The sequence below is a fragment of the Rattus norvegicus genome, chromosome 4, assembly GCF_021556685.1.
Source record: "Rattus norvegicus strain SHRSP/BbbUtx chromosome 4, alternate assembly SHRSP_T2T, whole genome shotgun sequence".
Classification (NCBI taxonomy): Eukaryota; Metazoa; Chordata; class Mammalia; order Rodentia; family Muridae; genus Rattus; species Rattus norvegicus.
The window spans coordinates 150,604,384-150,631,535 of NC_141537.1; the positions used below are offsets into that span (position 1 = coordinate 150,604,384).

Consider the following 27,152-nt stretch of genomic DNA (forward strand, 5'->3'; position numbering starts at 1 on the left):
TTCACACCATGGTAGACCAGGAGGCAAAGGCTAGGGCAGGAACCCCATGACTCATTTCTGCTAGCTACACTACTCCCTAAGGTTCCATGGCCTCCCAAAACAGCCACTAGGCAGAGACCCAGTGGGCAAATACACGAGCCAGCAGGGGACACTGCACACGCAAACCCTAAGAACGAGGAATAAAAGAGCAGAAAAATAAGCCCCAAAAGCAACAGGGTCAGCTCAATATTAACATTCTGACAAGTAGAAAGGGGTGGGGATGGAGGGTGGAGAACAGAAGAGAAAAAGGTCACAGCTGTGCACTGAAGAACAGAATGTGCTCTGAGGGATAAATAAAAGGTTCATTTTATTCATTTATAAAAGGTTTACCCCAAACTGTGTTCACATGCCTCATCCATCTAACCTTCACACGTAGGCAATATGGTCTAGCCTGCTACACACCAACGCGCAGCCTACAGCCCCCATCTGCCCTTGACCAAAACGTCACTGTGCAGCACAGGAGGTCACTTGATTGCTTCTTTCTCTGCCATGATCAATAGAGCACTGGCGTTCAGGATTTTGCATGCTGGTCAGCACTGCCCTGGAAGACAAAAAGCAAAAGTGAAAACTGGGTTTACTTTCTGGCTGGAACACCTGGCATTAGAAAGTGGGTGCCGCCCAGCAAGGTCACGTGTGACCACAGCTTCAGAGAAAATGACCAAAGCGCAGGACAGAGGGGAAATGGGCTCACAATGTGGTGGCTGCCAGCCAGCAGCTTCCACGACAGGCCTACGTGGTTCTGGCCTCCTCTGTCCTGTGTCCTCCCTGAGGGGGTCCAGCAATCCCCCATACCTATCTCCCTGCAGGAGTGACAGTAACAGGGGTGGATACCTGGGCCCTGCAAATGTTCCTGAATGGAACCTCACCAGCTACAAATCCTGGGACCAGAACTGGGGCCGCATCCTTCCTGGCTATCATCAGGCCTCAGAGTGCTGCTGCCACCTTCAGACCCCAGACAGCCAAGCCTGGCTTGTTCACCTCCTTGAAGCATTTAGTATTTACATAAATAATAGGAGAGATAATGTGGTGATCCATTTGCATTCCCACCACCCAGGTTTATTTCCATGGTTTTTGTCTTGTTTTGTTTTTAAGAAATGAAGCATTAGAGACAAAAATTAAAGTCCCTTTATCCACTCCCAGATGGGCACCGTAGATGACTGGGCATTGGTATATAAACATATCTCTATGTATACCCAGCGTGTGATGTTTTGTGTTTTAATTTTCAGAAGTAGGATTGTATATTATCCTACATCCTGATCATGTGTTTGAATTTTGCCCATCAATACACTTACGGAGAAATGCATTAATAAGTTAGCTTGTCCATTTTCACTGCCACACACTATTCTACTCAGTGGATGTTGTACATGTGTGCCTATGGCGCACTTTATGAGTGTGCCTTCCATCAAGGGAGGAACAGTCGGGCTCTTTCTCTCAAAACATACACATGCACATACAAGCACACACAAATGCACACATGAATGCACAGGCACACACATGCACACTCAACTACATGCCACCAGTTTTGATTTAAAAGAGAAGCCAGGCTGGAGAGGTGGATCACCATGTAAGAGTGTTTACTGCTCTGCCTTGGAACCTGGGTTCTATTCCCAGAACCTATACCCAGTGGCTCAACTGCCAAATAAATAAATAAATAAATAATTTTTTTTTCTTTTTAAAGAAGTCATTTGGAGCTGAGAGATAGCTCAGTGAGCACTCACTGTTCGGTCCTGCAGAGGACTGGAGTTCAACTCCCAACACCCACACCAGGCAGCTCACAATCACCAGCATGTAACCCCAGCTCCAGGGGGATCCAACCTCTGGCCTCGCTGGGCACCAGCACTCCTGTGCACAAACCGATTCACAAGACACCTATGCATAGGCAGTTTTAAGAAGAAAACTCTGTCTCTACGAGTAGTACACACGGGTTTCTCTAAGAAATTGGCCCCACAATAGGATATGTTAGATTGTTAAAGGATGGCAAGAAATGGATATAGTAATCCTGGGATCCAGCATGCCCTCGAGATGTCGGCAGTGTGTGACCTTGGACAAGTCATTTAACTGTTTCCTTCTAGTGAAACCGGTGTTCTGATCTCTAACTTGCAGGGTCTTGAAAAGGATCAAGCTCTGTCCCTCTAAAAAGGAGTGGAAATGGGGTTGGGGATTTAGCTCAGTGGTAGAGCGCTTGCCTAGGAAGCGCAAGGCCCTGGGTTTGGTCCCCAGCTCTGGAAAAAAAAGACCAAAAAAAAAAAAAAAAAGAAAGAAAGAAAAAAAAAAAAGGACTGGAAATGGGCCAGGTGACTTATTTTCCTCAATAACACTACGGTGATCTGGGCTGTTTGGCTTTGTTTTCTGTTTCTTTTTTGGTTTTTGTTTGTTCGTTTGTTTGTTTTGTTTTGTTTTTTTTCTGACAACCGCAGAGGCTAGATACCATGCAAAGGCCCAGCAAACGAGAACCTGGAGGGCTCGCTGCTCACCCGTCACCACGAGGCCCCGAGTTAATGCAAACCCTTGCTTACAGGTGGAATAAGGAATAGGCATGTCGCCCCCCGAAAAAGTTGTCGTAGGGCTTCTAGCAGCACGGGTCTCTCTCCTTTCCTGTGGCTCAACAGATTTTCCCTCAAAGCTGTGAAGAGTAGAAGGGTTGTTCTGCCGGCGGAATGAAGCTGGATTTCATCCTGGGTTGGGTAGATTTGGTGTTTGTTTCTCAGCTCTGGTTGAGCACCGTGCTCATCAGCACAAGGCTTCACCTGGAGTGGTTGAAATTTGCTGAAATACCGCCATCTCGTGGTCGCGATGCAACACTGCCGGGTCCGGCCTCTCGGACAACAATGGTGCGACAGGGGCTGCCCAACCCTGCTCAGAAATGCGGCCGGCTCCCCATTGTCTGCGGGGTAAAGTCCGAAAGCCAAGCCTGGAACTCAAGCGCCTCCACAATCGGCCCCGCCTTGCCTATCCGGCCTTATCTCGACTCCGACCTCCTGCCCTGGCTAGGCCCAGCTCCTCCCTGAACCTCTTAGCTGGGTCCAGCCTCTCACTATGGCCAGCCCAGTACTCTAGACAGCCTCTAAGCCAGCTCTTCCAGGAAGCCTTCCTGGTCCTCCATCACCGCATCAGGGTCCCCACCACCATCACTGCTTCCCATAAATTCTTACAGAGTCGTGTTTGTTTCAACACTGAATGCTTGTATTGGGTGCTTAAACTAAGTCCTAGAGTCCCATGGACGGTTGGGAGTCCATGGAGCCCGCTCTGGTTCCAGCCACCGGCAACGGATACAGAGGTGGTGGCACCCAACTCACAGGCGTGCTACGACAACCACACAACGGCCATAGTAGAGGTGAGGAGGATGGCTAGACAAAACACGGGGCATCAGTTGAACACGAACTTCGGATTAGAAAACTGTTAAATCTGTACACTACGTCGCATGCCTATAATCCCAGCACTTGGGGGAGGAAGGCAAGATCAGGAGTTCAAGGTTATCCTGTGCTCCATGCAGAGTTTGAAGCCAGCAACATCAGAGTGTTTCTGTATGGAAAGAAAGAAGAAGAAAGGAAGGAAGGTAGGTAGGTTATGACTGCTCCTAGGTATGATTAAGGAGTAAGTTTATAAGGGAGAGATATCCAAAGGCAGACACATCTGGGACAGTCCAAAGTGGTCATGACCCTGAACCATGTGGGGAGAGAGGGGATCTAAGTACAACAGCTAGGAGGCCAAAGGTACAAAAGGAGAGACAGGTAAACAAAATGTCTGGATTGCACAGGGAAGAGTCTCTGGGAGAACGGCAGTGGGCTGGAGAGTTCAGGATAGAGGGTGATGATGGTATGCCAGTCATACCCTGTAACAGGTGGGGACTAAGGTATGCTGGGAGAATCTGGTGGCCAGGTCTACTTTGATATGATAAATGGACACCTTAGCCACTTGTCCCAAGTTTGAAACTTAACAGTTAACAGTTTCAAACCCCTTTCCCCACCCCAAAAAAAGGTATGTATGTAGGGGGAAGGGCAACTTTTTTAAATATATATATATATATATATATATATATATATATATATTTCAAAAACTACATGGTGAATCCATTCATGGCTCACATTAAGATTTGGTGTCCCCAGACAGTTGGGGATGCCTTTAAACCCAGCGCTCAGGAGGCGGAAGCAGGCAGATCTCTGAGTTTGAAGCCAGCCTGGTCTACAGAGTGAGTTCCAAGACATCGAGGGCTACACAGAGAAACCCTTATCTGGAAAAACAAAACAAAAAGCAAACAAACAAAAGACTCTAAGTCCATTTCCAGCTATGTTTACTGTGTAGTAGACAGATGACCTTCATACTGATAGAAATGTTGGCTTGCTTTCTTCTATCAAAAGTAGTTGGGGCTGGGGATTTAGCTCAGTGGTAGAGCGCTTACCTAGGAAGTGCAAGGCCCTGGGTTCAGTCCCCAGCTCCGGAAAAAAAAGAACCAAAAAAAAAAAAAAAAAAGTAGTTTACACCTTTAATCCCAGCACTTGGGAGGCAGAGGCAGTCGGATCTCTGAGTTTGCAGTCAGCAAGTTCCAGAACAGCCAAGGCAATACACAGAAACCCTGTTTCAAACTATAGATCGATAGACAGACAGAAAAACAGACAGACATCTAAGATTCCGTAAATCTCCCCTACCTAGTAAAACTCTTGTTTATGCAAAGCACTCCCCCACACCCATTCCCAGAACTTGATGGCCTGAAACTCAATTCCTTTCCTGCATGGTCTTTGCCTTGGATTCTTTTAAAACTAACCAATATCAAAAGTCTGTGAGATCAGGCCCCAGCCAATGAAAAAGACAGAGGCATCATCTGCCCGCGAGTGCTTACTTGCCTGGTTTGGGTCTCAGTGCAACCTTCTGAATAAATAGTTTGCCAAGCTTCTTTCACTTTAGTCATGTATCCCTTATGTGACACCTAGATTATTTTCTGTTTGTTTCTAACTCTACTCTGGAACCCTGAAATTAATTGTGTGTGTGTGTGTGTAAGAGAGAGAGGAGAGAGGGAGAGAGAAAGAGGAAGAGAGGGAGAAGGAGAGGGAGAGGGAGAGGGAGAGAGAGAGCTCACTTTTGCAGTCCCTCACAGATTTGCCGAGTCAGCAGTGCACACTCCCGGCTGTCCACCAGGAGCCCACCTTCTAGTTCCAGCTCTCAGAACAACGAACAAAGGCATGCATGCTTTCTGGATTAATGAACGCCAAGATTTCTACACCCTTGTGGGTTTTCACTCGTGATTTCGGTGTCTCAAATGCCCCCAAGCAGAGTGATGAAGTGATGCAGTGTTGCTCAGCCAGGAAATGCGATTTACTGGAGGAAATATGGCTCAGATAAGCCCCTGGCACACACCAGTTAGTGCACTGCTGGCTGTGAGGTCAATGTTAATGAATCAACAGCAGATAATACAGAGACTGACTTTAAATAAAACCACCAGTGTGAAACAAGGTTATATTGACCACAGGATGAAAAAGCTGTGGTCCGAGGCTCCCAGAAGCCAGTCCTGAGTTCTCCTGAGAAGAACAGGTCAATATTTGCTAATTTTATAGGATACACATGACTACCAGAAATAGAATTAACTACACACTTGTTACGAGCACGTGTGTCTATGTTACACGTATATAATACAGTAAGAGATTCACACTAGGATATCATGAGTGAGATCTTACGTGATGTTCAAGGTTCTTGTTTTATTATTTTTAAATTGATTTATTTTATGTTTATGACTGTTTTGCCGGGCTTGAGAGATGGCTCAGAAGTTAAAAGCACTGTCTGTGCTTCCAGAGGTCCTGAGTTCAATTCCCAGCATCCACACGGTGGCTCCCAAACATCTGTAATGGCATCCAATGCCCTCTTCTGGTGTCTGAAGACAGCTACAGCATATACAAAGGGGGGAAAAGTGTGTGCCACCACACGACTATTTTCCCTATACATATGTCTGTGTTTGGTGCCAAAAAAGGGTATCATATCCCCTGGAACTGAAATTACAGATGGTTGTGAGCCACAAAGTAGGTTCTGCAAATTGAGCACAGGTTCTCTGGAAGAGTGCCCAGTGCTCTTAACCCCTGAGCCACCTCTGCAGCCCCCTCTTGGTGGTGGTGGATTTTGTTTGTTTGGTTGGTTTGGTTTTTTTGAGACAGGTTTCTCTGTGTGTAGCCCTGGTTGTCCTGGAACTCACTCTGTTTGACCAGGTTGACCTTGAACTCAGAGATCCTCCTGCTTCTGCCTCCCGAGTGCTGGGATTAACAGTGTGTGAGAACACGGCTCCACTTCATGTTGTTCTTTCAAGGGATAAGCAAGGGTCTCAATCTATTGCCCAGTCTTGAACTTCCAGCCTCAAAAGATGCTAGGCCCTCGGCTTCCCTAGTAATTATAACTATAAATACATACCGCCATGCCTAGGTAGGGGTTATTTTCAAATACTCCAACAAGGAAATCAAAGTTGAGATATGAGGAACACGAAAGAAACAAGAGAGCAAAGGTTGGAAGTTTAAGAAATACTTTTTCACTTTCTTTTGTTCATTTTTATGGACCCCAGGCATTTGCATGCTAGGCAATTGCTCTACCACTAATTCATACCCCAGCCTAGGAGGAAAAAAGAAAAAAGAAAGACAGGATCTCACTATATAGTCTTGGCTGATCTGGAACTTGTTATGTAGACCAGGCTGGCCTTCAATTCATAGAGGTCTGGCTGCTTCTCCTTACCAAGCACTAGGATTAAAGGCGCTCACCACCACGCCTGACAGAATTTGGTTTCTTTAGATATTTTTTTTTAAGATTTATTTATTTTACATACGTGAGTACACTGTCGCTGTCTTCAGACACACTGGAAGAGGGCATCGGAAGATCCCATTACAGATGGTTATGAGCCACCATGTGGTTGCTGGGACTTGAACTCAGGACCTCTGGAAGAACAGTCAGTGCTCCTAACAACTGAGCCATCTCTCCAGCCTGTCTGTATTCTTTGTTTTACATTTTGTTGCTGTGGCTATTGTTGTTGTTATCTTTTGTGTGTTCTTAAACAGTTTCATATACGGTATATCTTGATGACAGCCATCCCCAGCTCTCCTCTCCCACCCCACTACTCGCCCACACATCCCTGCCTATCTTCCTTCCCCTTGCCTTTTATCTTTTCAGTCATCCATCAGATGCAATTAATACTGCTGGCTAGAACTTTAACTGATCCTTCGGCCTTGATCTTGACTAAGGCTTATGTAGGTAACCAAGCCCTCTGTGAGTTCATGAATGCTATGGGCTCTGTCATGTCCAGAAGACAGCATCCTCCCATCCTCTGGTTCTGGCCTTCTTTCTGCACCATTCCCTTCTCAATGTTTCCTCAGCCTGGGGCAGGCAAGGGTTAATATAGAGATTTCCGCTTAAGACTGAGCACTAGTCAGCATTTTGATTGTTACTGAGTCACCACTGCCCTCTGCAGAGAAAAGCCTCTCTGGACGTGGTGAAAGCAGCACTAATCTGTATGTGGGTATAACCAAAATATTTGGAAGTAGCTGGATCTCTTCATTTAACAAGACAATAGTAATTGGGTTCTCCTTGAGGTCTTTGACACAGGCTTCTGGTCCTGAGACACAGGCTTCTGGTTAAGTTTACAACACCAAGCATGAATTCCCTCCGACAAACAGACCTCAGATCCACTCACTTAAATGTTGGTTGCCTCTGAACCTTCACACCATTATTACACCAGTGGGTACATCTTCCTTTATAGCATTCAGGGTTCATTACTCTGAATAAAATCTCCTATCACACTGAGGTCAAGGGCAGTCTTTTAGGACAAGTCGCTTCATATCTCATCTCTAAAAAAAATGAACCTTGTGTTGGAACCTCCAGGCAGTGAGCACTTTTAATCCCAGCACTGGAGATGCAAAGGCATCTTGAACTCCATGAGCTTGTCTGGGCTAGTGAGCTCCAAGCAAACCAAGGCTGTACAGTGAGAACTACATAAAAAAAAAAAAAAAAAAGTAAAGAGAAAAATGTGGGAATGCTATGAGGATTAAGGCGGGGAAAAGGCCCCTTAGCCTTATTCGTTAGATTTAGCTGGGGGATGGGGCGGAAGGTACTGTCAGAAGTGCTGTGCGCAAGCGTGCTGTGCTAGGACGCAGCCGGTCGTTTTGCGGCTACGCGCAGCTGGTTTTGCGGCCGCGCTGCTTGACGGCTACAGTACCGCCTCCAGGTTGCCGGGTAACCGTGGGCGCGCGTGGCCGGGTAAGGTAAGACTGACGGGAAGTCTGGAGCCGGCCGGTCTCTAGTGTTCTGTGTCCAGCGTGTGAACCGCTTCAGGCGTGAGTGGGGTGGGGGCTGGCTGTCACTCAAGCGTGCTGAGCACAGCTTCCTGATGGCTGCCGAGCATTTCGCTCTCAGTGACAGATGCCATCTGTCCCAGACCCAGGCTGGTCTGCCTTGGCCCTCAGCCCTGCACCTCAGCTCTGGAGCTGTGCAGGGGGAAACACAGATGCAAGTGTGTTTTCAAATGATGAGGAGCCCACGAGGGCTGGGACGGGACTCAGTTGGCAGCGTTTTTCTGTCCCCAGCACTGCGCCAAACCAAGCGTGCGACTGCCCACCTGTAATCCCAACTTCAGGAGGCAGAGGCAACAGTATCAGCTGTTTTTAAAGCTATCCTCAGCTACGTATCAAGTTTGAAGCCAGCCTGGGCTACGTGTGGCCTCATCTCAAACAAACAAACAAACAAACAAAATGATAAGAGAACTCGGGTGAGTTTTGCCATAAGAGAGACTTCTTTGACACCCGATCCCAAGAGTGTTGGGAAATTATACGGATCCACCTTTTCCTGTATGGTTTGTGCTTCGATTGACACTTAGAGGAGTATATAAAAGGGGTTAGGTTGACCATTGTGTGTGACGGTTCATGTCTTTAACCGCAGCACATGGGAGGCTGGGGCAGAAAGATCATAGTGAGTTTAAAGCTAGCCAAAGCTACATAGCAAGATCAAGTGTCAGCAAAACCAAAAATTTTAAATGATTATTAGGCTAGCAGGTTGGGGGAAAAATAAAGGATGGGCCTTGCTTTTGATGGACAGAAATGTGCTTTGTGGTGCTTTGATGTCAAGCATGGCCAGGTTTCTTAACAATCTTTGCAGATACATTCAGCCTGGCCCCCCAAGTCCCTTCTCACTTATACAGTGAGGATAAGAGCAGTGCCTGGGCTGGGACTGTGGCTCCTTTGATAGAGCATTTTCTTTGAATGAGCGGGGCCCTGGGTTCAATCCCCAGCACTGGGAAAAGAAGCAAGTGAAAGCCTATATATTTAGTCCTCCAGACTACTGTTCTGGTCTGCTCTACCCTATACATACATACCTGCATGTATGTATTGCACTATGACAGGTGACAGTTGAGTGCTTGGTTATCTGATCCCCTGCAGCTAGAGTTGTAGGTGGATATAAGCCACCATGTGCATGTTGGGAATTGAACCTGTGTCTTAACTACTAAGCCTCTCTCCATCCCCGTGCATGGGTATCTTTGACACTCACTTGTCAGTTGTTCTAACTTTACTTCCTTGGTCCATGTTTCCCTCTGTCTTTATTGAAGTTCCTAGCTTCGAGAGAAGTTCCATGAAGCTGTCATAACACCGTGGCCAAAGCTTGGTGTTTCAGTTATTACCACTATCATCATCATTATCATCATCCTCTTCCTTCTTCTCCTTCCTTTTTCATCCTCCTCCTTCTTCCTTTTTCTTTTCCTCCTTCTTCCTTCTTCCTCGTCCTCCTCCTCCTTCATTTTGCCAGTATTTGCCTGCCTGTGTGTCTTGTCTATGCTTAATATGCATGCAGTGCCCACAGAGGCCAAAAAGAAGGCGCTGGATCCTTGGGACGGGATCTACAGGTGGATGCGGATGCTGAGAATGGAACCTGAGTCCTCTAAAAGAGCAGGCAGGGCTCCTGCCACATCATTTCTTTTTAATGGTCATGAAATGTTAAAGCCACCCACCTCCTCAGGCTCAACTCTCTATTGCCTAGTGGATGCTGGTTTTAGGGCAAGGGCACCCAGGTCATCAGTCACATTCTGTCCTTTGTGAGGGGTTATGCGTGTGACCTGAGAGCTCCCTGTAACCTCTCAGTGTAGACCTGACCGTAGACAGCTGCAGGTTCAAATCTCCCACCTGCCTGGTGAAGCATCTGTCATTTAGAATATACACATTTGCAGGGGCCATGGCTCAGTGGTGCTTTGTGCTGGCAGGTAGCGGGCAGCAACTTCGTGTTGCATTCAACTTGCTTGTGTGTGTGTGTGTGTGTTCTACACTTGTTTTGTCTCTGTAAGACCCAGAATAAAGAGGTCTTCAGCTTCCTTGGACCCTTCTAGGTAATTCTCTGCCTGGTTGGTAGCTGTGTGGCATCTCACTCAGACCTAGACCACCGTGAACAGATGCAAACTGTGCCTGAGTGGGACCCACAAAGAGGACCCTGCACTTAACCCAGCGCTGTCATTCACGGGGCCCTTTACAGGCCTCACTGACCCGAAGGTCACCCTGACTATAAGATGGCATTGCTGGCACTCACCCCGTAACTGATGACACCCAGTGTCATCAGTGTATGTATGGGTGATGCCACTCTGCCAGGTGCAGTCCCAAGCACTCTGGGAACCATGGCTGTGAGAAGCTGGTTTTCTCCCCCTTTATAGATGAACTAAAGCCCAGAGGCTGGGGGACTTTTGCCCAAGGTTTTACAGTTAAAATGCAGCAGCTTCCTGATTTTGGTTTGTGCACTGCAGAGGCTAACACACAGAGTAGAATACAGCACGGGCAGTCTGGCTTCAGTCCCTGCACACACCCACTGGCATTTGGTGGGACCTAACTGGCCCTTAAATGACAGTGACTCTGCTATGATTCACGGGTTTCCTTTTAAAAGTGGGAGCCAGGCATGGTGACTCAACCTCAAATCTCAGCGCTCGGGAAGTAGAGGCAGGGGAACCAGGAATTCATGGTCATCCTCACCTACATGGTTCAAGATCAGCCTGGACCACACAAAACTTGTCTCAATAAAGCAAGCAAACAAACAGAGAATCCTGAGGACTGACTGCCCGGGGTTTATAATGTTTCTTAAGGTGGATCTTCAGAAGATAGAAATCTCCCTAAACTAATTCTGCCAAGGACACATTCTTGGTTTTAAATTAGCATCCACTTTATATCCAGTCTGAGCATTAGCAGTCCCTGAAGAAGCTGAATGTTTCTTGGTCAAGGAAAATATGTTCTCCTTAAAGATAGGAATTCTCAGGATATGTAGCTAGGCCTTGGTGTTACCAGTTTCAGTTAAGGTGATGGCACTGGCTTCTTAGAGGTATTAGCATCTGAGATACCCTGGTGACTTATGTCCTCGTTACATGATGTCTTCTAGTTCATTGTTTTACAAATACTCTGCTTTTCCCCCAAAAGACCGTGTGAACCTTGTTCTGAGTGTGCTGGCTCTCTTGGTCCATGGTTACTGACTGGTCTCCTCCTTTGTCCTCCAGAGACCTGTTATCCTTGAAGAATGGCAGAGGCAGTCTTCCGTGCTCCAAAGAGGAAAAGGAGAGTGTACGAGAGTTACGAGTCACCGCTGCCCATCCCCTTTAGTCAGGACCAAAGTCCCAGGAAGGAATTCCGAATATTCCAGGCTGAAATGATTAGCAACAATGTGGTGGTGAGGGGCACAGAGGACATGGAGCAGCTGTATGGGAAGGTAAGCCCAGGCCTTTCCAGTTCTTTCCTGGTGATACCACAAGCAGCCTTCAACTGTGGGCCTAAGTTCGACATGCCCAACCACAAACCCACGTTCCAACAGCACATAGGGTGAAGCGGTGTAAAGACAAGTGATTTACAGTGAGTGAAAACTGACGGCCATTCCCACCACTTCTGTCCCTTCCCAGAGGTCACTACACAGTCACACGGGGCCCATATGCCAGGGCCTGTGGGAAGTTCCCCGACATCTCTGCTCTCTCTCCTTGCTGGGCACGTATTAGATAGGACAGCAGATGAGACTGGTGACTTGCTTCACACACACACACACACACACACACACACACACACTCACTCACTCTACATGTCCCTTTTGTTGCTAGGACAGTTTAAGAGCCAACCTGATGGGGAGATGGCTCAGCAGTTAAGAGTGGTGACTGCTTTTCCACAGGCCCCAGATCGGATTCCCAGCACCAACATGGCAGTTCATGCTTGTCTGTGATTCCAGTTCCAGACGATTCAGTACCCTCTTCTGGCCTCTGAGGGCACCAGGCACATGTGGTATACAGATGACATATACCCAGGCAAAACACCCATACACATAAAATTTAAATGATGTGCTCTTTCAAAGTAACTGGTTTGTTTTTGTTTTTTTACTACACAAACTGATCAGGATGTAGTGTAAACCATGCGTTCACTCCTTATAAGCAAACCTTTACTTGAGTGACAATATAAATTTATGGAGTGGTTTCCTGTCACCACAGTCCAGTTTTAGGGTTGGCTAGTTTGGTTTGGTGCTGGGGTTTGAGCTGAGGACCTTGTATTCTACCTCTGAGCGGTACCTGCCATCCCCACTGTGAGATATTTACTTACCTATGACAGTGAATTCCGCTCCTGCTCCTGCTCCTGCTCCCGGCTCAGGACAGATGATGGCCATTCTGCCTCTCCTCTACCTTCTCTAGAGCGTTTACAGTGATGTCAGTGGCCTTAGCCCTGGGATCCCTGGGGGCCTGGTGTATTAAGGCCTCATTGGGTCCTGTCTGCCTACAGCTCCCTGCTGAGGCCTTTGTTCACAGTGTCTAAGGTAAAATGAGGCTCTACACATACTGGACAAGTTTTAATCATCTTATCGTTACTTGATTTTTTTTCTGTTTACTTATAATCAAAAGCAGGGAAATTATGTATTTAGGGGGAACTAGCAGGAAAGAGAGGGACACTTCCACTCCAGAGTATGAAAGAATCCAAAAACACCTAGGTCTTCAGTGGGCGTAGCTCTCACTCCCCAGTACACAGCATCCCTGAGCCACGTGTGAAAAGAAGCTGCCCCTGCCTGTTCTGGTGCCTTCAAGATGCCAGACACAAGCCAGAGCCACTCCTCATGAGAGAGACGAGCTGGTACAGCTGAGGGGCTGTCGAGATGGATCCATGAATCGAGTACACAAGGCCAGACCCCAGCCCCAGGGGAAATAATCAACACTGATAGCATGCAGGTGTGCACACATGAACCTGCACTCCACATGTGTATACATACGCCTGCATGCCCGTGTGTGCACATGTGCATTATACTCCACGTATGCATACATAACACCTGCACACCCACATGTGCACACACACGTGTACACATATGCACCTGCACTCCACATAGGCACATGTGCACCTGCACACCCACATGTGCACACACACCCGCATGTGCACACATGCACATGAACACCTACCCACACACACCGGGGTGGGAATGTATGATCATTAGACAATCAGGGAGGCATGCGGCTGTTGAATAGTTCTCTTCTACTGCAGCTGCAAACCTAACACCTGAGCATCAACCATGTTTCTTCTCCGAAGGGTTACTTTGGAAAGGGGATCCTTTCAAGAAGTCGTCCGAACTTCACAATCTCCAATCCCAAGCTGGCTGCCAGATGGAAAGGTAAGCTGTGTAGTTTTCACTTGGTGCTCACGTGTCCTGGCGAAATGGTAAGTTCTGGAAGAGAGGTAACACCGACAGCGAAGAGCAGAGCAGCTAAGAATTTGCATCAACATAGCTATTCCTTCTGGGTCTGTTGGTTTGTTTTTGACTGTCTCACTACTTAGCCCAGGCTGGCCTCGAACTCAGAATCTCCCATCTGCCAGCAGATCAGGCAAAAGGATCTTTTGTAGTTCTTGGAAATGTGCTTCACCTTCCTTCTGGAATGGCTAGAAGTCTTACACATATAGGACCTTGATTTCCATCCTTTGCCCCTCAAAGACAGGAAAACTATAATTAGGGCTTTTTGGTTACCCTTTGCCTGTAGGATGCTGTGTGTAGGAAGTGCTCCCTGCCTGGGCTACTGTCAAGATGAGCGTGGTGTTTCATTTGCAGAGGTAGAATTTACAATAACCATGACATTGTTAAACATATTATTAATATGGGGTTGGTGGTGAAACAACTTGTTGGATAAAAGTCCTTATCACCAATCCTCTGAGTTAGATCTCCCGGACTGACCCTGTGTTAGAGAGTGAGTGAGTGTGTGTGTGTGTGTGTGTGTGTGTGTGTGTGTGTGTGTGTGATATGCATATATTTATATATACATATATAGGTATATGTGTATATATATATATATATATATATATATATATAGTTATATGATTTATTAGAGTGGCTTACAGGCTGTGGTCCAGCTAGTCCAACAGCTGTCTGTCTCCTGACAGAAAGTCCAAGAATCTAATAGTCCTTCAGTCTACAACACTGGCCGTCTTAGCTGGTCTTCAGTGTACCTTGGAATCCTGAAGAAGTAGATGCTAATGCCAGCAAAGGATTGCCACAACAGCAGGGTAGGTGAACTTGCCAGTGAGAATGAGGGCAAGCAGGCAAAAAGCAAAAGCTTCCTTCTGTGTCCTTTTTATGTGGGCTGCCATCAGACGGTGTGGCCCAGATTTAGGGTGAGTCTTCCCACCTCAAATAATTTAATGAAGAAAACTTCCTCACACGTGTATCCAGTGCTGATCTTTTTTTAGTTAATTCAGATGTAGTCAATTACATTTCTTTTCTCCTAATATATTTTCCAGGGCATCTTCCTGATAGTTAATTAAGCAATACCAGTAGGTTTAAACATTAAAGAATTGCCAGGTATAGTGGTTTATGCCTTTAATCCCAGGACTCTAAAGGAGTTCAGTGCCAACCTGGCTGGCTCCAAGATAACCAGAACTACAGAGACTGACTTGAGGAGGGAGGGAGGGAAGGGGAGAGAGAGAGAGAGAGAGAGAGAGAGAGAGAGAGAGAGAGAGAGAGAGAGAGAGAGAATGAGAATGAATTTCTTTAAAGCTAAGTATAGTGTCTCAGACCTATTGCTGGGAGCCAGCCTGGTCTGGAATGGTTCTAAATGGGACACAGCGTTAGATGGAGAGGTAGTTTTAAAGACTGATGATCTCTGGCCTTCAAGCGCTCTATACTGAAGACTTGCTGATAACTTAAAAAACAATCCTAAAAATTTTACTGTGTATTTTGTCATTAAAAACCACTGGCTTGGGCAATTAACACCCGTTGCCTAACAGAGAACTAAGTGAAAAATGTTGCTATTTCTCCCTTCTCTGTCCAGACAGCCAGAAGCCTCTCTGGCTAGTCTAGTTAATTCTTTATGAGCCAGAGAGGAAGAAAAGGAAAAGAATTAAAATGCTTTGTATCGGCAAATATGCACAGACATATACACATCCATACACACGTTTACATTTTCATTCCGATTCTTGTTTACACATTAACATTTACATTTTTGTTGGGCCCAACCACCTGTCTTATACGCTCCACAAGTATTCATGTCATGCATGCTTACATATATACATATACCTACCCATGTACATTATAGATTAGCAAACATACAATGGATGGATGGATGGATGGATGGATGGATGGATGGGGCAGAGCCCCTCCCCCCCAGCCAAACTAACCAACAACTTTATTTTTCTCTAGCCTTTTTATACCTTCTTTGACAAAAACTTCTCTAGAAAATCACCTCAGAGATAAAATGTTACATAGAGTGGGAGTTACAGGATGTTGATATTAAATTCAAAGCAGTGTTTCATTCTGCAAGCTCATTGTAAGTTCAGAGCAACAGTTTTTTATATGGCCTTGCCTTATCATAGTACACACCTGTGGCTATATCCTTGGCCCCAAAATGTTTTTCCTTGTACATAAATTTGTCCCGTCTGTTTCTCTTTTTAGTGTGATGATGAAATCTCTTTGTGTTTCTTATTATGAAGCCTTTACTTACTATATGAGGAGAAGGCACATTTGATTCTTGATTCTAACTTTATTACATCTTTCTAGCAAAACAACTAAAACCAACTCTTAAAACTTTCTTCCTGAAATTATTTGAATTGAATCAGGAATTCTTTAGAATCATTAATTCATTTAAACAGCATCAAAAAAAAAATGTTCATCATGAAAGTTCATCTTTTATGTTGATCTGCAGGAAATCTGCTCAATAGGGTGGGCTAATGCCCAGGGGTTATTAACTGACTGATGACAGGAAAGGCCTATCAGCTGCAAGAAGCAATCCTGAGATGAAGCCTCTGGGCCTTGCCATCCAGCTCTCGCATCGCAGACTACCTGCTAGCCTCAGCCTTAGAACAGGATGGGGTTGTGGCCTCACTGTGACATAAAGCTGTGAGCTGTGGGTAAACCAAAATGGAGGCCTAAGAAAGATGTATTTGGGGGCAAGAGAGATGCTCAGCCATTAAGAGCACTGGCTATTCTTGCATCGGACCCAGGTTCAGTTCTTAGCACCCACATGGCCGCTCACAGCCATCTATCACACTAGTGCCAGGAGAGCCACTTCCTTTTTCTGACCTCTGCATGTGTGTGGTGCACAGACATACATGCAGGCAAGACACTGAGACACATTTTTAAAATGTTTCTTTTTAAAAGGGCAATCCATTGAAGATGAAAGAGCTTGAGGAATAGATATTAGACCTGACTTAAAAAAGGACACAAGTGTGCATGGATGGAAGCCATGTTACCTCTTGATGTTACAGAGCTGAACCATCTTTCCAGCCCTGAATATTTCTACAAAAGAAGGATTACTTTGACATATTTAAATTTTATCATTGTTTGTGTTTTTGCGTACCAGTTAAAAAGTAAGAAGAAAGCCAAACCTGATTTGATGTCCTAGTATTTGGGAAGCTAAGAGGAGGCTTGTGAATTCAAGGCAGCTTGGGCTACCTGCGAATGAACCTTAAACAAACAAATAAATACTGGAATAAAAGTAAAAGCCAGGCATGGTCAGACACTGAAATCTTAGCAATGTAGAGTAGAAGCACTGAAACAGGAGAATTGCTGTGACTTTGGGACTAACATCTTACATAAAAAGGAAAAAAAAAAGGATGTTGCAGGGTTTGTCTAGTGTGTGGACAGCCTGGATTCTGTCCCTAGCACACAGCAAGAGGCCTGGGGGGCCCCCAAAGGGGAGACCAGACTTTACAGATCCGCCTGAGTAGCTCATCAAGGATAAAATTTGAATATGGCAAAGTAATCCCTCTCTTGTAGAAATATTCAAGGCTAGAAAGATGGCTCAGCTCTTAAGAGCACTTACTGGTTTTACTTGCCCAAGATCCAAGTTTGGCTCCAATCACAACCCTCTGAACTACACACACACACACACACACACACACACACACACACACACACACACACACACACACAAATAAAACTTTAAAGTCCTAAAGGCAGTCACAACAATGCACACCTTTAATTCCAGAACTCTAGAGGCAGAGGCAGGCAGAAGTCTGTGAGGTCAAGGCTAACCTGATCTACATAGCAAGTTCTAGGCCATCCAGGACTACATAATGTGACCCTGTCTCAAGATTTTTTTAATCAACTGGCTAGGTCCAGTTGGTTATATGACTCCCCTGGCAGTAGCTATCTCAGGGAAGTCACCTACTGTTCAGCCTTCCTGAGAGAGACTTGTCCATTTTCTCCTGTCAGAATGCCTCTGCTTCATAAACCACCCCAGAATCTACCTGTTCTCAGCAGACTCGTTGCCTCCTCCTAAGCATCGAGCTGAGGAGCCTCCAGTCAAGCCTCCTTAGCCTGCAGGTGAGGCTTGTCTTAGTCAGTGTTCTGTTCATGTGTAGAGTTGGGGCTGGCTTACCGTTTCAGAGGTTCAGTCCATTATTGTCATGGTGGAAAGCATGGCAGTGTGCAGGCAGACCTGGTGCTGGAGAAGCAGCTGAGAGTTCTGCATGCAGCTCCACAGACAGCAGGAAGACAGAAAGAGGCTATGGGCTTTTCGAAACCTCAAAGCCTCTCCCAGTGATACACTTCCTCCAACAAGGCCACACCTACTAATCCTTTCAAATGGTGCCACTCCTTAGTGACCAAGAAAGTGTTCAATTATAAATTTATGGGAGCCATTCTTATTTAAACCACCACAAGGCTGAATTTGGGTAAGAAGACAGCTTATCCTAAAGGCAGGATGAGGAGTAGGAGTAAGAGCTAGACCATTGAGTGACCTGAAAAAACACTTTGGAAGAAAGGCCTTGTCCTAGTTGACACCCAGAGGTAGAGCTGAAGGCATCTCAGTACGTACCCCAAACCACACCACCATCAAGGGTCTCTCCAGCCCCAGAGGGAAAATGAAAGCTAAGCTTGTACACAAGGCCCAAGCATCCCACAGATAACTGTCCCCTTACACATCTGTGCTTCTGAGCTGGGGCTAAGGCTATGTGGACCCATCTGCGGCAGCAAGAGGTTGTGTATGCATGGAAGGACGGCAGTCAGAAGCTAGCTGAGGCCAGTAGACAGTCAGCTGTGTGACTGTGTGGATCTTGAAATTATCTGTCTTTTTAGGGTTTTCGTGGGTTTTGTTCCCTCTAAGGAAGTCTGTCTGGAACTAATAGAGTGTCTTTCTGTTCCAGGTGTGCAGACAGACATGCCTATAATCACCTCAGAGAAGTAAGTGAGGACTACCTTGGCTTCCGTGTGGCTGCGTCTTCTCGGGTCTGGCGTTAGGTAGTCTATGATGACAACACCCTGGGCCTTTGCTTTCCCCTGGGAGTAGATAGTACTTGAAAACTGAGTCTGAATTTCATGTGGCTCACATCCCATCTGCATGTGTTGTTCGTTCAGGTCACCCTCCCAATACACCAACCGCTGTCATATCCTGAGACTTGGTGTTCTAAGCAGGTCTCCCAGCCAATGTGGGCAGATGGTCCTGCCCGCTTGCTTGCTCTACACCATAGAGTCAAAGGGTCTCACAGAAGTCCCTGTCAACTCCTCTTAGACATTCTGGAAGCATTCCCCCAACTTCACAGTCCCCTGCACGGTACCTAACTGATCCCAGCATGTCACACCCAGAATTTCTTCCCCCTAATCCCGTCTACAGCCCCAGATACTGAGCCCACAGCCCCCTGCTCTCTGTCATCTCTCACAGGCTTGGGTTCAGAGTCAGCGCCAGGATATCAAGGCCAGACCTCGCATCTCTCTGTAGCATGGACTTTAGTGGTTCTTTGATAAGACTAGGACTGAGTGGTGGCTCATGCCTATACTATCAGCACTGAGACAGTAGGATTGCTGTTAAGTGCAAGGCCAACTTGATCTACATAGTGAGTTCTAGTCTAGCTGGGCTAGCAAGTATTCCCCTTTTTTTGTGGCTATCTTGTCTTGCTGTGATGAAAAACCACGTCCAAAGCAACTTGGGGAAGAAAGGGTTTAATTCTGCTAATGTTTCTACACCAGTTTATCCTCAAAGGAAGTTGGGATAAGAACTCAAACCTGGCAAGAACCTAGAAGCAGGAGCTGATGCAGGGGCCATGGGGGGATACTACTTACTCACTTGCTCCTCGTGGCTCACTCAGCCTGCTTTCTTAGAGCACCTAGGATCGCCAGCCCAAGGATGGCACTACCCACAATGACCTGGGTCCTCTCCCATCAGTCACTAATTAAGAGAATGCCCTACAGGTTTGCCTCCAGCCTGATCTTACAGAGGTGTCTTAATTGAGATTCCCTGCTCTTACATGACTTGTAGCCTGTGTCAAGCTGACAGAAAACTAGCCAGTGCATCCCTTTCTCATAAAACAAAACAGGTGTCTGTTCATCCCAGACCTCGCTGTTTGTGCGCTCAAGTTCAGACCCCAGCCCTCTATAGAGCTTCATCATGCCAAGGCCACAGTGATGTTCCCACCTTCCAGCCCACGATGGCAGACCCATGGCTGTGCCCTGCTGGCAAGCAGAGTATCAGGGAGGCATGTTCCCGGGCTAGGCTTGGAGTGGGGCTAACTTAGAACCTGGCAGAACCCCCATCCCTGGAAGGCCAAGTGCTCAGGTCACTGTACTCGAAGCTAGGATTCAGAAGGAGGTTGAGAGGACTCCTGATCAGGTCACAGCTGTCTGAGGATGTGAGTCCCAGACAGACCCCTGAAGAGCATCACCTGTTAGCACTGCAGCCTACAGTCCGAGCGTCCAGAAACGGTCCCTCAGTTCATGCATGTGTCCCTCAGCTGCCAGCCCAAAAGGCCACAGACTCAGTGACTTAAAGCAACAGAAATGGATCTTCAGTTTTAGAAGCCGAAAGTCCAAAATGCAATTTTCAGCAAGGCCACCTCCCTCTGGAGGACACAGGAGGACAATTCCTGCAAACCTCAGCTTCCGGTGGTTCCTGCAGCCCTCCGTGTTCTTGGCCAGTCCCTGCTTCCGGTATTCATATTCGTCCTCTCTCTCTCTCTGTCTCTCTCTCTCTCTCTGTCTCTGTCTCTGTCTCCTTGTCTGTCTGTGGTTCCTCCTTCTGCTAAGTAGGAAACCAGTGAGGATGACCCCATCTTAGGTTGAAAAAGCACTAATGAAACAGCTTTCCCATGAGTAGGTGGACTCATCTCCCGAGTGAGAGGAATCCACACATGAGAACAATAAAGCAACTGTTCACGGCATTGATGCTGGATATGTTGTGCAAGAGACATTGTGTACGTGACAGACTTCTCTCTTGTCTCCTAAGTCCTCACCCCATCCCCATGAAGATGTCCCATCCTCTTGATATCCATGTTCTGCAAGTAAGGAACCCCTGGGAAGTTAAGTTCCTCACTCCAGGTTAGAATGGGCCTTCAAGAGCTGGCTCTGGAATGGCCCAGATACTAAACAGATGTGTGTCTATCAGGTAGAAGGGATCTAGCCAGTGGGAGAGGCATGTAGGACTAGCATTCCCAATTTTGTGAGAGAGCAGCCTTGCCATGTTTCAGTACTTTGTGGGGGGGGGCACTTTTTGAGACAGGGTTTCTCTGTGTAGCCCTCGCTGTCCTGGAATTCATTCTGTAGACCAGGCTGGCCATGAATTCAGAGCTCTGCCTGCCTCTGCTAACAGAGTGTTGGGATCAAAGGCATTGCCACCACCACCGAGCTATGTTTCAGTCTTTAAATCTAAGATTCAGCCAGGCCTAGTAGCACAGGCCTTTAATACCAGCTACTCAAGAAACTGAAGCAAAAGAATTGGCAAGTTCAAGTCTAGCCTGGATAATTCAGACCTCTCAAAAGAGAAAAAGGAAAAAGAACAGGGTATAGCTCAGCGGTAGGGTGCTTGCTCTCGCTTGCAGCCCTGAGTCCGATCTCTGAATGGTAATACATGAGTGAGTCAAAGATTCAGTTCCCAGTGCACAGGGATGCATGTTTATCTGTGTATAGGAAAACCAACGTGAGCAGCTTGGAAGTCCGATAAGCCAAAGTGAAGCAGACACCAGCTTTCTAGGTACAAAAGACGGTTTGCCTACTGGACAGTATGTGCACCCTGATATATATCTGAGTATCTGAGCACACGGGTGAAATAAGGGGAGGAATGAAATTATGTGTATCTTCAGGGTGGGCAGAGCCACTGATGTCTGCCACTGAGGTCAGCCTTCTGCTGGTCTTTGGTTTGTAACATGTTCTTATGTCACGGGAACACATTTTGCAACGTCCTGACACAGCCCTGTTGTCTTCACCATAGCCTTTGTACCTCGGCAAATGCTCAGCCCTTTGAGTACAGAAATTTAGTGTTACTATACTCTGAGGATTATTATGGGGAACTTATTTTCAAGTGTTTGGACATATGTGTGTGATGGTAATCTTGGGTGCCACTTGATTGCTTTTGTCAGATTGGTCTACAGAGGCATTCTGCACAACTGCTGATTGATGGAGGAGAGCCCTAGAACACTGTGGGTGGAACCAGCTCTAGAAAGTGGTTCCGGCTGTGTAAGAAAGCTGACTGACTGTGAGCTAGAGAGGGAGCCAGAAGCAGAGTTCCTCTGAGGTCTCTGCTTGTCTTCCAGCCTCTGGGTCCTGTCTGGAGCTCCTGCCCTGGCTTCCTTCATGGTGCCTGTAAGCTCGAAGGTGACATAAACCCTTTCCCCACCAGTTGCTTTTGGTCAGAATGTGTCATCACAACAGAAAGACAACCTGACTATGTATAAGGCAAATCACTTCCTCCCATATCCAGTGATGTTCCTGGGCACTGTGAGAAATGTCGATTGAAACTCACTTTCCAATGCTAAACAGGCCTTAGATTATGAGTGGAGTGTCTGTCGGAATCAGTGCGATAACACAATTAAAAAAAAGCAAAGTGGAGCCCAGTGAAAGGCAGCCTTTTCTCTGCCTTATTCACCAGCATCTCTTGGTTTTAAAGAACATAAATTTCCACATTTTGTTAAATGGAGGTTAATCTTGTCAAAATAAGCCAGTGATATCAAAGGGTCAGTGATGCATGCTTGTTGCCGGACGGTCAGATGCAGGAGAATGGAGGCAGCAAACTCTGCCTGTAGCCCACCCTTCAGGAAAACTCAGCATCTTGGTGGGCCACCTTGTAGGCTTTCGTGGTAACTTTGCTGCTGTGGAATTGAGACTCCAGTGTGTTATTGACAGCGTTTTCTGTTGGCAGGTATCAGCACCGAGTGGAATGGGCCAGGGATTTCATGCGGAGGCAGGGCCATGATGAGAGCACTGTGCAGAAGATCCTTACGGACTACACAGAACCATTGGAGCCTCCTTACAGGGAGAGGAAAGGAGAGAGCCCACAGCATGAACCCCTGAGCTCCAAGGCCGACTCCTCCCTGGAAGGCAGAGAGGGAAAGGATGAACTTTCTGTGACCACCGGAGGTGCTGGACAATCAGATGACCTGCAGGGCCTCAACACACACTCAGACTGCCGGCAGGAGGGGCCTGGCCATGCCACACTCACTGTGGCTAGTCCTTCTAGCCTTAATGGGCATGCGATAGAGGACCCCGAGGCTCTGTCCCAGATCCCCTGCTGTAGCCAGGAAGCCCTCGGTCAGCAGGATGACCTTTGGCCTGAAGCCAGCAGCCAGATAGCAGGAGAGAGTAGGGCTGCTCACGAGTATGTGCTCATAGAGGAAGAGCTGTGTGATGTCCAGGAGGGGGCAGCACCACATGACGAGGTGTGTAGAGCAAAGCATCCCGTTCCCCTCATCTGGGCTTCAGTTACAGTCAGGGGCAGTCTGAGAACACTGCTGTTGGTCTTGGCTTTTTAAAGAGAGACCACATTCCTTATTGCTCTCATTGTAGTGTTATCATCCTCTCCTTTACTAGTCGCTGTTGCTAATGTCGCACTAATGCAGACTTCACCACGACTGGATGTGAATAGGAAAAATGTAGTCCAAACCATTGCAGGCATCTGCTGGGACTCTTGGACATGTCCCCTGGAGGTAAGAAGACTGTCAGTCATGTCTTCTACTGGCCAGTGGGAAATGTCAGCCCACCCAGATGCCCTTCACTTGCCCCAGTTGTCAACACTGGACCCGTGTGATGTTTCTGAGGCCAGTGCTGAAGCCCAGCCCCAGTTGCACAGCAGGTGTGAGGGTTGTTTCTGCTAAAACTCAAGTTTAAAAATACCTTTTTAAATAAGTAAAAGCGAGACCAGTAATTCTCTATGCATTGCATAGGAGAGGAAGAAACTCAGGATAATAAGTATTTATTTATTTATTTATTTATTTATTTATTTATTTATTTAAGTACACTGTCACTCTCTTCTGTCAGACAAGAAGAGGGCATCAGATACCATTATAGATGGTTGTGAGTCACCATGTGGTTGCTGGGATTTGAACTCACAATCTCTGGAAGAACAGTCTGTGCTCTTAACTGCTGAGCCAACTCTCCAGCCCCAGATAGGTTATTTTTTAAATCTATATTTTTTTTTACAGATTTTATCCAACAGCATGGATAACCCAGTAGAAAAAAAAAAACTGACAATATTCTGAAACCTTGATGAGAAAAGAAAGACTCATGTTGAATGTGGTAGTACATACAAAATCCTACCACAGCTGAGGAAGCCTGGGCTAGCCTTGGCTATATACTCATTGAGTTTATTTAAAAAAAAAAAGAGGGTTGGGGATTTAGCTCAGTGGTAGAGCGCTTGCCTAGCAAGCACAAGGCCCTGGGTTCGGTCCCCAGCTCCGGAAAAAAAAAAAAAAAAAAAAAAAGCTCATTTGGGAATTAAGTGTTCATGACAGGTGTGTCTCAGGTGGTTGATTTATATTCATTCTCTGTCTCTCTCTGTCTCTCTGTCTCTCTGTCTCTCTCTCTCTCTCTCTCTCCCTCCCACATTCCTTCCCTCCTCCCTTCTTCTTTCTTTCTTCCTTCCTTCCTTCCTTCCTTCCTTCCTTTCTTTCTTTCTTTCTTTGTAGTTGCTGAAAAGAAAGAGACTTGTGTGCAGAAGGAACCCATACAGGATCTTTGAGTATCTACAGCTCAGCCTAGAAGAGGTATGTGTGCGTCTTGCCCTCCACCTTGGGCGAGTCGAGCCCTGTGCACTGTGTACCTGAATCCACCTTGCAGAACAGTTCTGTACAGAGTGTTAAACGTTGACGTCACCTGCCAAGGTGCTGATCCTCAACCTGTTTCGCCGTCTGAGAGTGTGTTGGAGCTGGGCTGTAGCTCTGTGAAGTCACCAAAATGGTGTGTGAAAGCTCTGGGTTCAAATCCTCAGTGAGGAAACAAAAGGAATTTGGAGCATTTGAGGGGTTTATCTGAGCCCTCCCTCCCTCCCTCTTCCCCTCTCTTCTTCTTCTCATCTTCTTCCTCCTCCCCCTCTTCTTCCTCTTCCTCCTCCTTCTTCTTCTTCTAAGATTGGTTCTTGCTACATACCCCAGGCTAGCCTGAGTGTCACACCCCCATCTCACCTGTGCTGGGATTTGGTGTGTACTACCACAGCCAACTTGAGTCCTTTTTTCATCAAGGTTTCAGAATATTGTCAAGTTTTCCATTGTTTGGTTAATTTGTTTGGTTAGATTTGTTTGTTTGAGTGTTTTGAGGCAGGATTTCACAGGGTAGCTCTGACTATCCAAAAACTCATATAAACAGCTGGCCACAAATGTACAGAGACCCCCTGACAACCTCCTGAGCGCTGGGATTAAAGGTGTGCAGCACCATGTCCAGCTAGTTTTCGTCAGCTTTTTTAAAAAAAACACATCTTATATTAAGATGTAGTTAGCACACTAGTTCATTCATTTAAAGTGTGTGACTCAGGCTGCAATGAAGGTCATTGGCAGAGTGTCTTGTCTGGTAATCACAAGGCCCTAAGTCAATCCCCAGTACTGCAAAACAATAAAAAAATTAATAGAAAAATAATACACAGTCCACCTTATGTGACCACATGAACCTAAGAACGCTACTGGAAGGCTGAAGAAGGGTGATCATTTGAGCCCAGGAACACAAAGCCAACATGAACAGCATAGCCAGACTCTTTCCAGTACATGAAAAAAAGAAAAAAGAAAGGAAAAAAACTCAGGTTTTCTAAATTGCAGAACCTACTGTTTTTTCCTGTGCTCGTGTGACCCTGTCCTGACTGCTGAGGGAGCGAGTACGTTCCAGGCATTTCCTCTGCAGAATCGGTTAGTGCGCTCCACTCTCTGCATGACTACATTCTAATTAACTCTACAAACTCGGTCACACTGCCCGCCTCGTGTTCCTCTGTGTCCCGCTCAGTTGAGACCCTCTCTTCTGGCTCCTGCCTTTCTGCTGCGGGAGGCAGTACGCCCTTGCCTCTCTGCAGTGTCAGCTCCTGACAGACAGGCAGGTCTCTGGGGCATTTGCTGTATTCATCATCCACGTGCTCTTGTCAGAGCCGCGCCTGGAACCCTCCATTTCCAGTCCTTGCTGGAGTTGGAAACAGTGATACAGGCTGAGCAGGGAGTGGTGTGGGGACAGCACCTTTTCTCTTAGTTTTTCACCTGAGGCTGATAGTCCACCCTGAAATTCAGTAGCCGCTGGCCACACCTGACTGTTTCAATGTAAACTAATTAAAACTGAGTAAATGCAAATTTCCACTATCTAGTTGCCCCAGCCACATTTTTGTGAACCAAACAGGCACAGGTGACCTCGAGCTGGACACCATGTAGAGCATTCTCAGTTTCATGGACAGGAGAGGCTGGGGCAAAGATGAAATGGGTCCAGCCCGTCCTTTCTCCATGTCCCCTTCTCCCCTCTGGTATCCAAGCCTCAGACTCCACCCAAGTGGATAGCTTCAGTTTCCACACAGAAATGTGTGATTACTTTTTACTACTATTGAAGTATTGATCCTATCTGTAAAAATGAATGCCTTTTCAAAGAGCTCAGATTTCTCTCTGTCTCGATACTTAAAACCAACTCCCCTGTATGCCCAGGGAAACCCCTCTGAGCAGCTGTGAGGTCTGCTTTGTCGACCCCGCTCCTGTGCTGGTAGGAAGAAGAGAGGATCCTAGCATCTCTTCCCCATATCACTTCCTAACCTTCGTTTAGAATCATGAAACTAGCTAAGAAGGGTTGGGGATTTAGCTCAGTGGTAGAGCGCTTGCCTAGGAAACGCAAGGCCCTGGGTTCGGTCCCCAGCTCCGAAAAAAAAAAAAAAAAAAAAAGAACCCTGGATGAAACTAGCTAAGAAATTGCAGCAGCTGCTGGGGGCCAAACCAGGACTTTGTGTATCCTGGACAGGAGCTCACCACTGAGCTACCCCATCCCAAGAGCAAAACAATCCAAACAATAAATGTGGTAGCTGGGAGTAAAAGGTTAGGCTAGTTTAAAGTGTACGAGTGAAAAGATTGGGCCCTAGGAGACTAAAACAGACCTTTGGTAGGTGGGATTTCGGTATTCCATGAAATTAAAAAACAAAAAAAAAAAAACAAAAAAAACAGCGTACCCACGCCCAGTGTTGGAGCAGCTCTTTAACCATGTGGAAAGAGGCTGTGACCCTGCCTCGAAGTGTATGCCGAAATACAGCTCAGGACAGTTAAAGAAAGATAGCTACGGTAGTGACACGTGCTGGGAGGCGGAGGCAGAAGGATCACAGGTTGAAGTCCAGCTTCAGCTACTTAGGACATGTATGGGCTATATGAGTCCCATCTCAAAAGCAATACAAACAAAAAACCCAGTGCTAAATACTTATATACCTTTGCCCTATGAGTAAGTTCTTCTAAGAAGCTGTGACGTATAGTGTGATGTATAGATTGCAT

General features: G+C 46.6%; 1 protein-coding gene across 14 annotated transcripts in view; it reads left to right on the forward strand.

Annotated features, from left to right (window-relative positions):
* Tsen2 (tRNA splicing endonuclease subunit 2) overlaps positions 1–27,152 on the forward strand; it is a 55,218-nt gene that overhangs the window by 10,719 nt on the left and 17,347 nt on the right. For 2 of the 14 annotated variants that reach the window (XR_015685583.1, XM_087657595.1), the window contains exons 1-6: positions 8,234–8,767; positions 11,519–11,727; positions 13,566–13,647; positions 18,609–18,645; positions 22,589–23,105; positions 24,351–24,428. Coding sequence is in view for 11 of the 14 variants with exons in the window: in XM_087657595.1 (XP_087513721.1) it covers positions 11,539–11,727; positions 13,566–13,647; positions 18,609–18,645; positions 22,589–23,105; positions 24,351–24,428 (903 nt within the window). In the remaining 3 variants the exon portion in view is untranslated. 14 annotated transcript variants of the gene reach the window in all.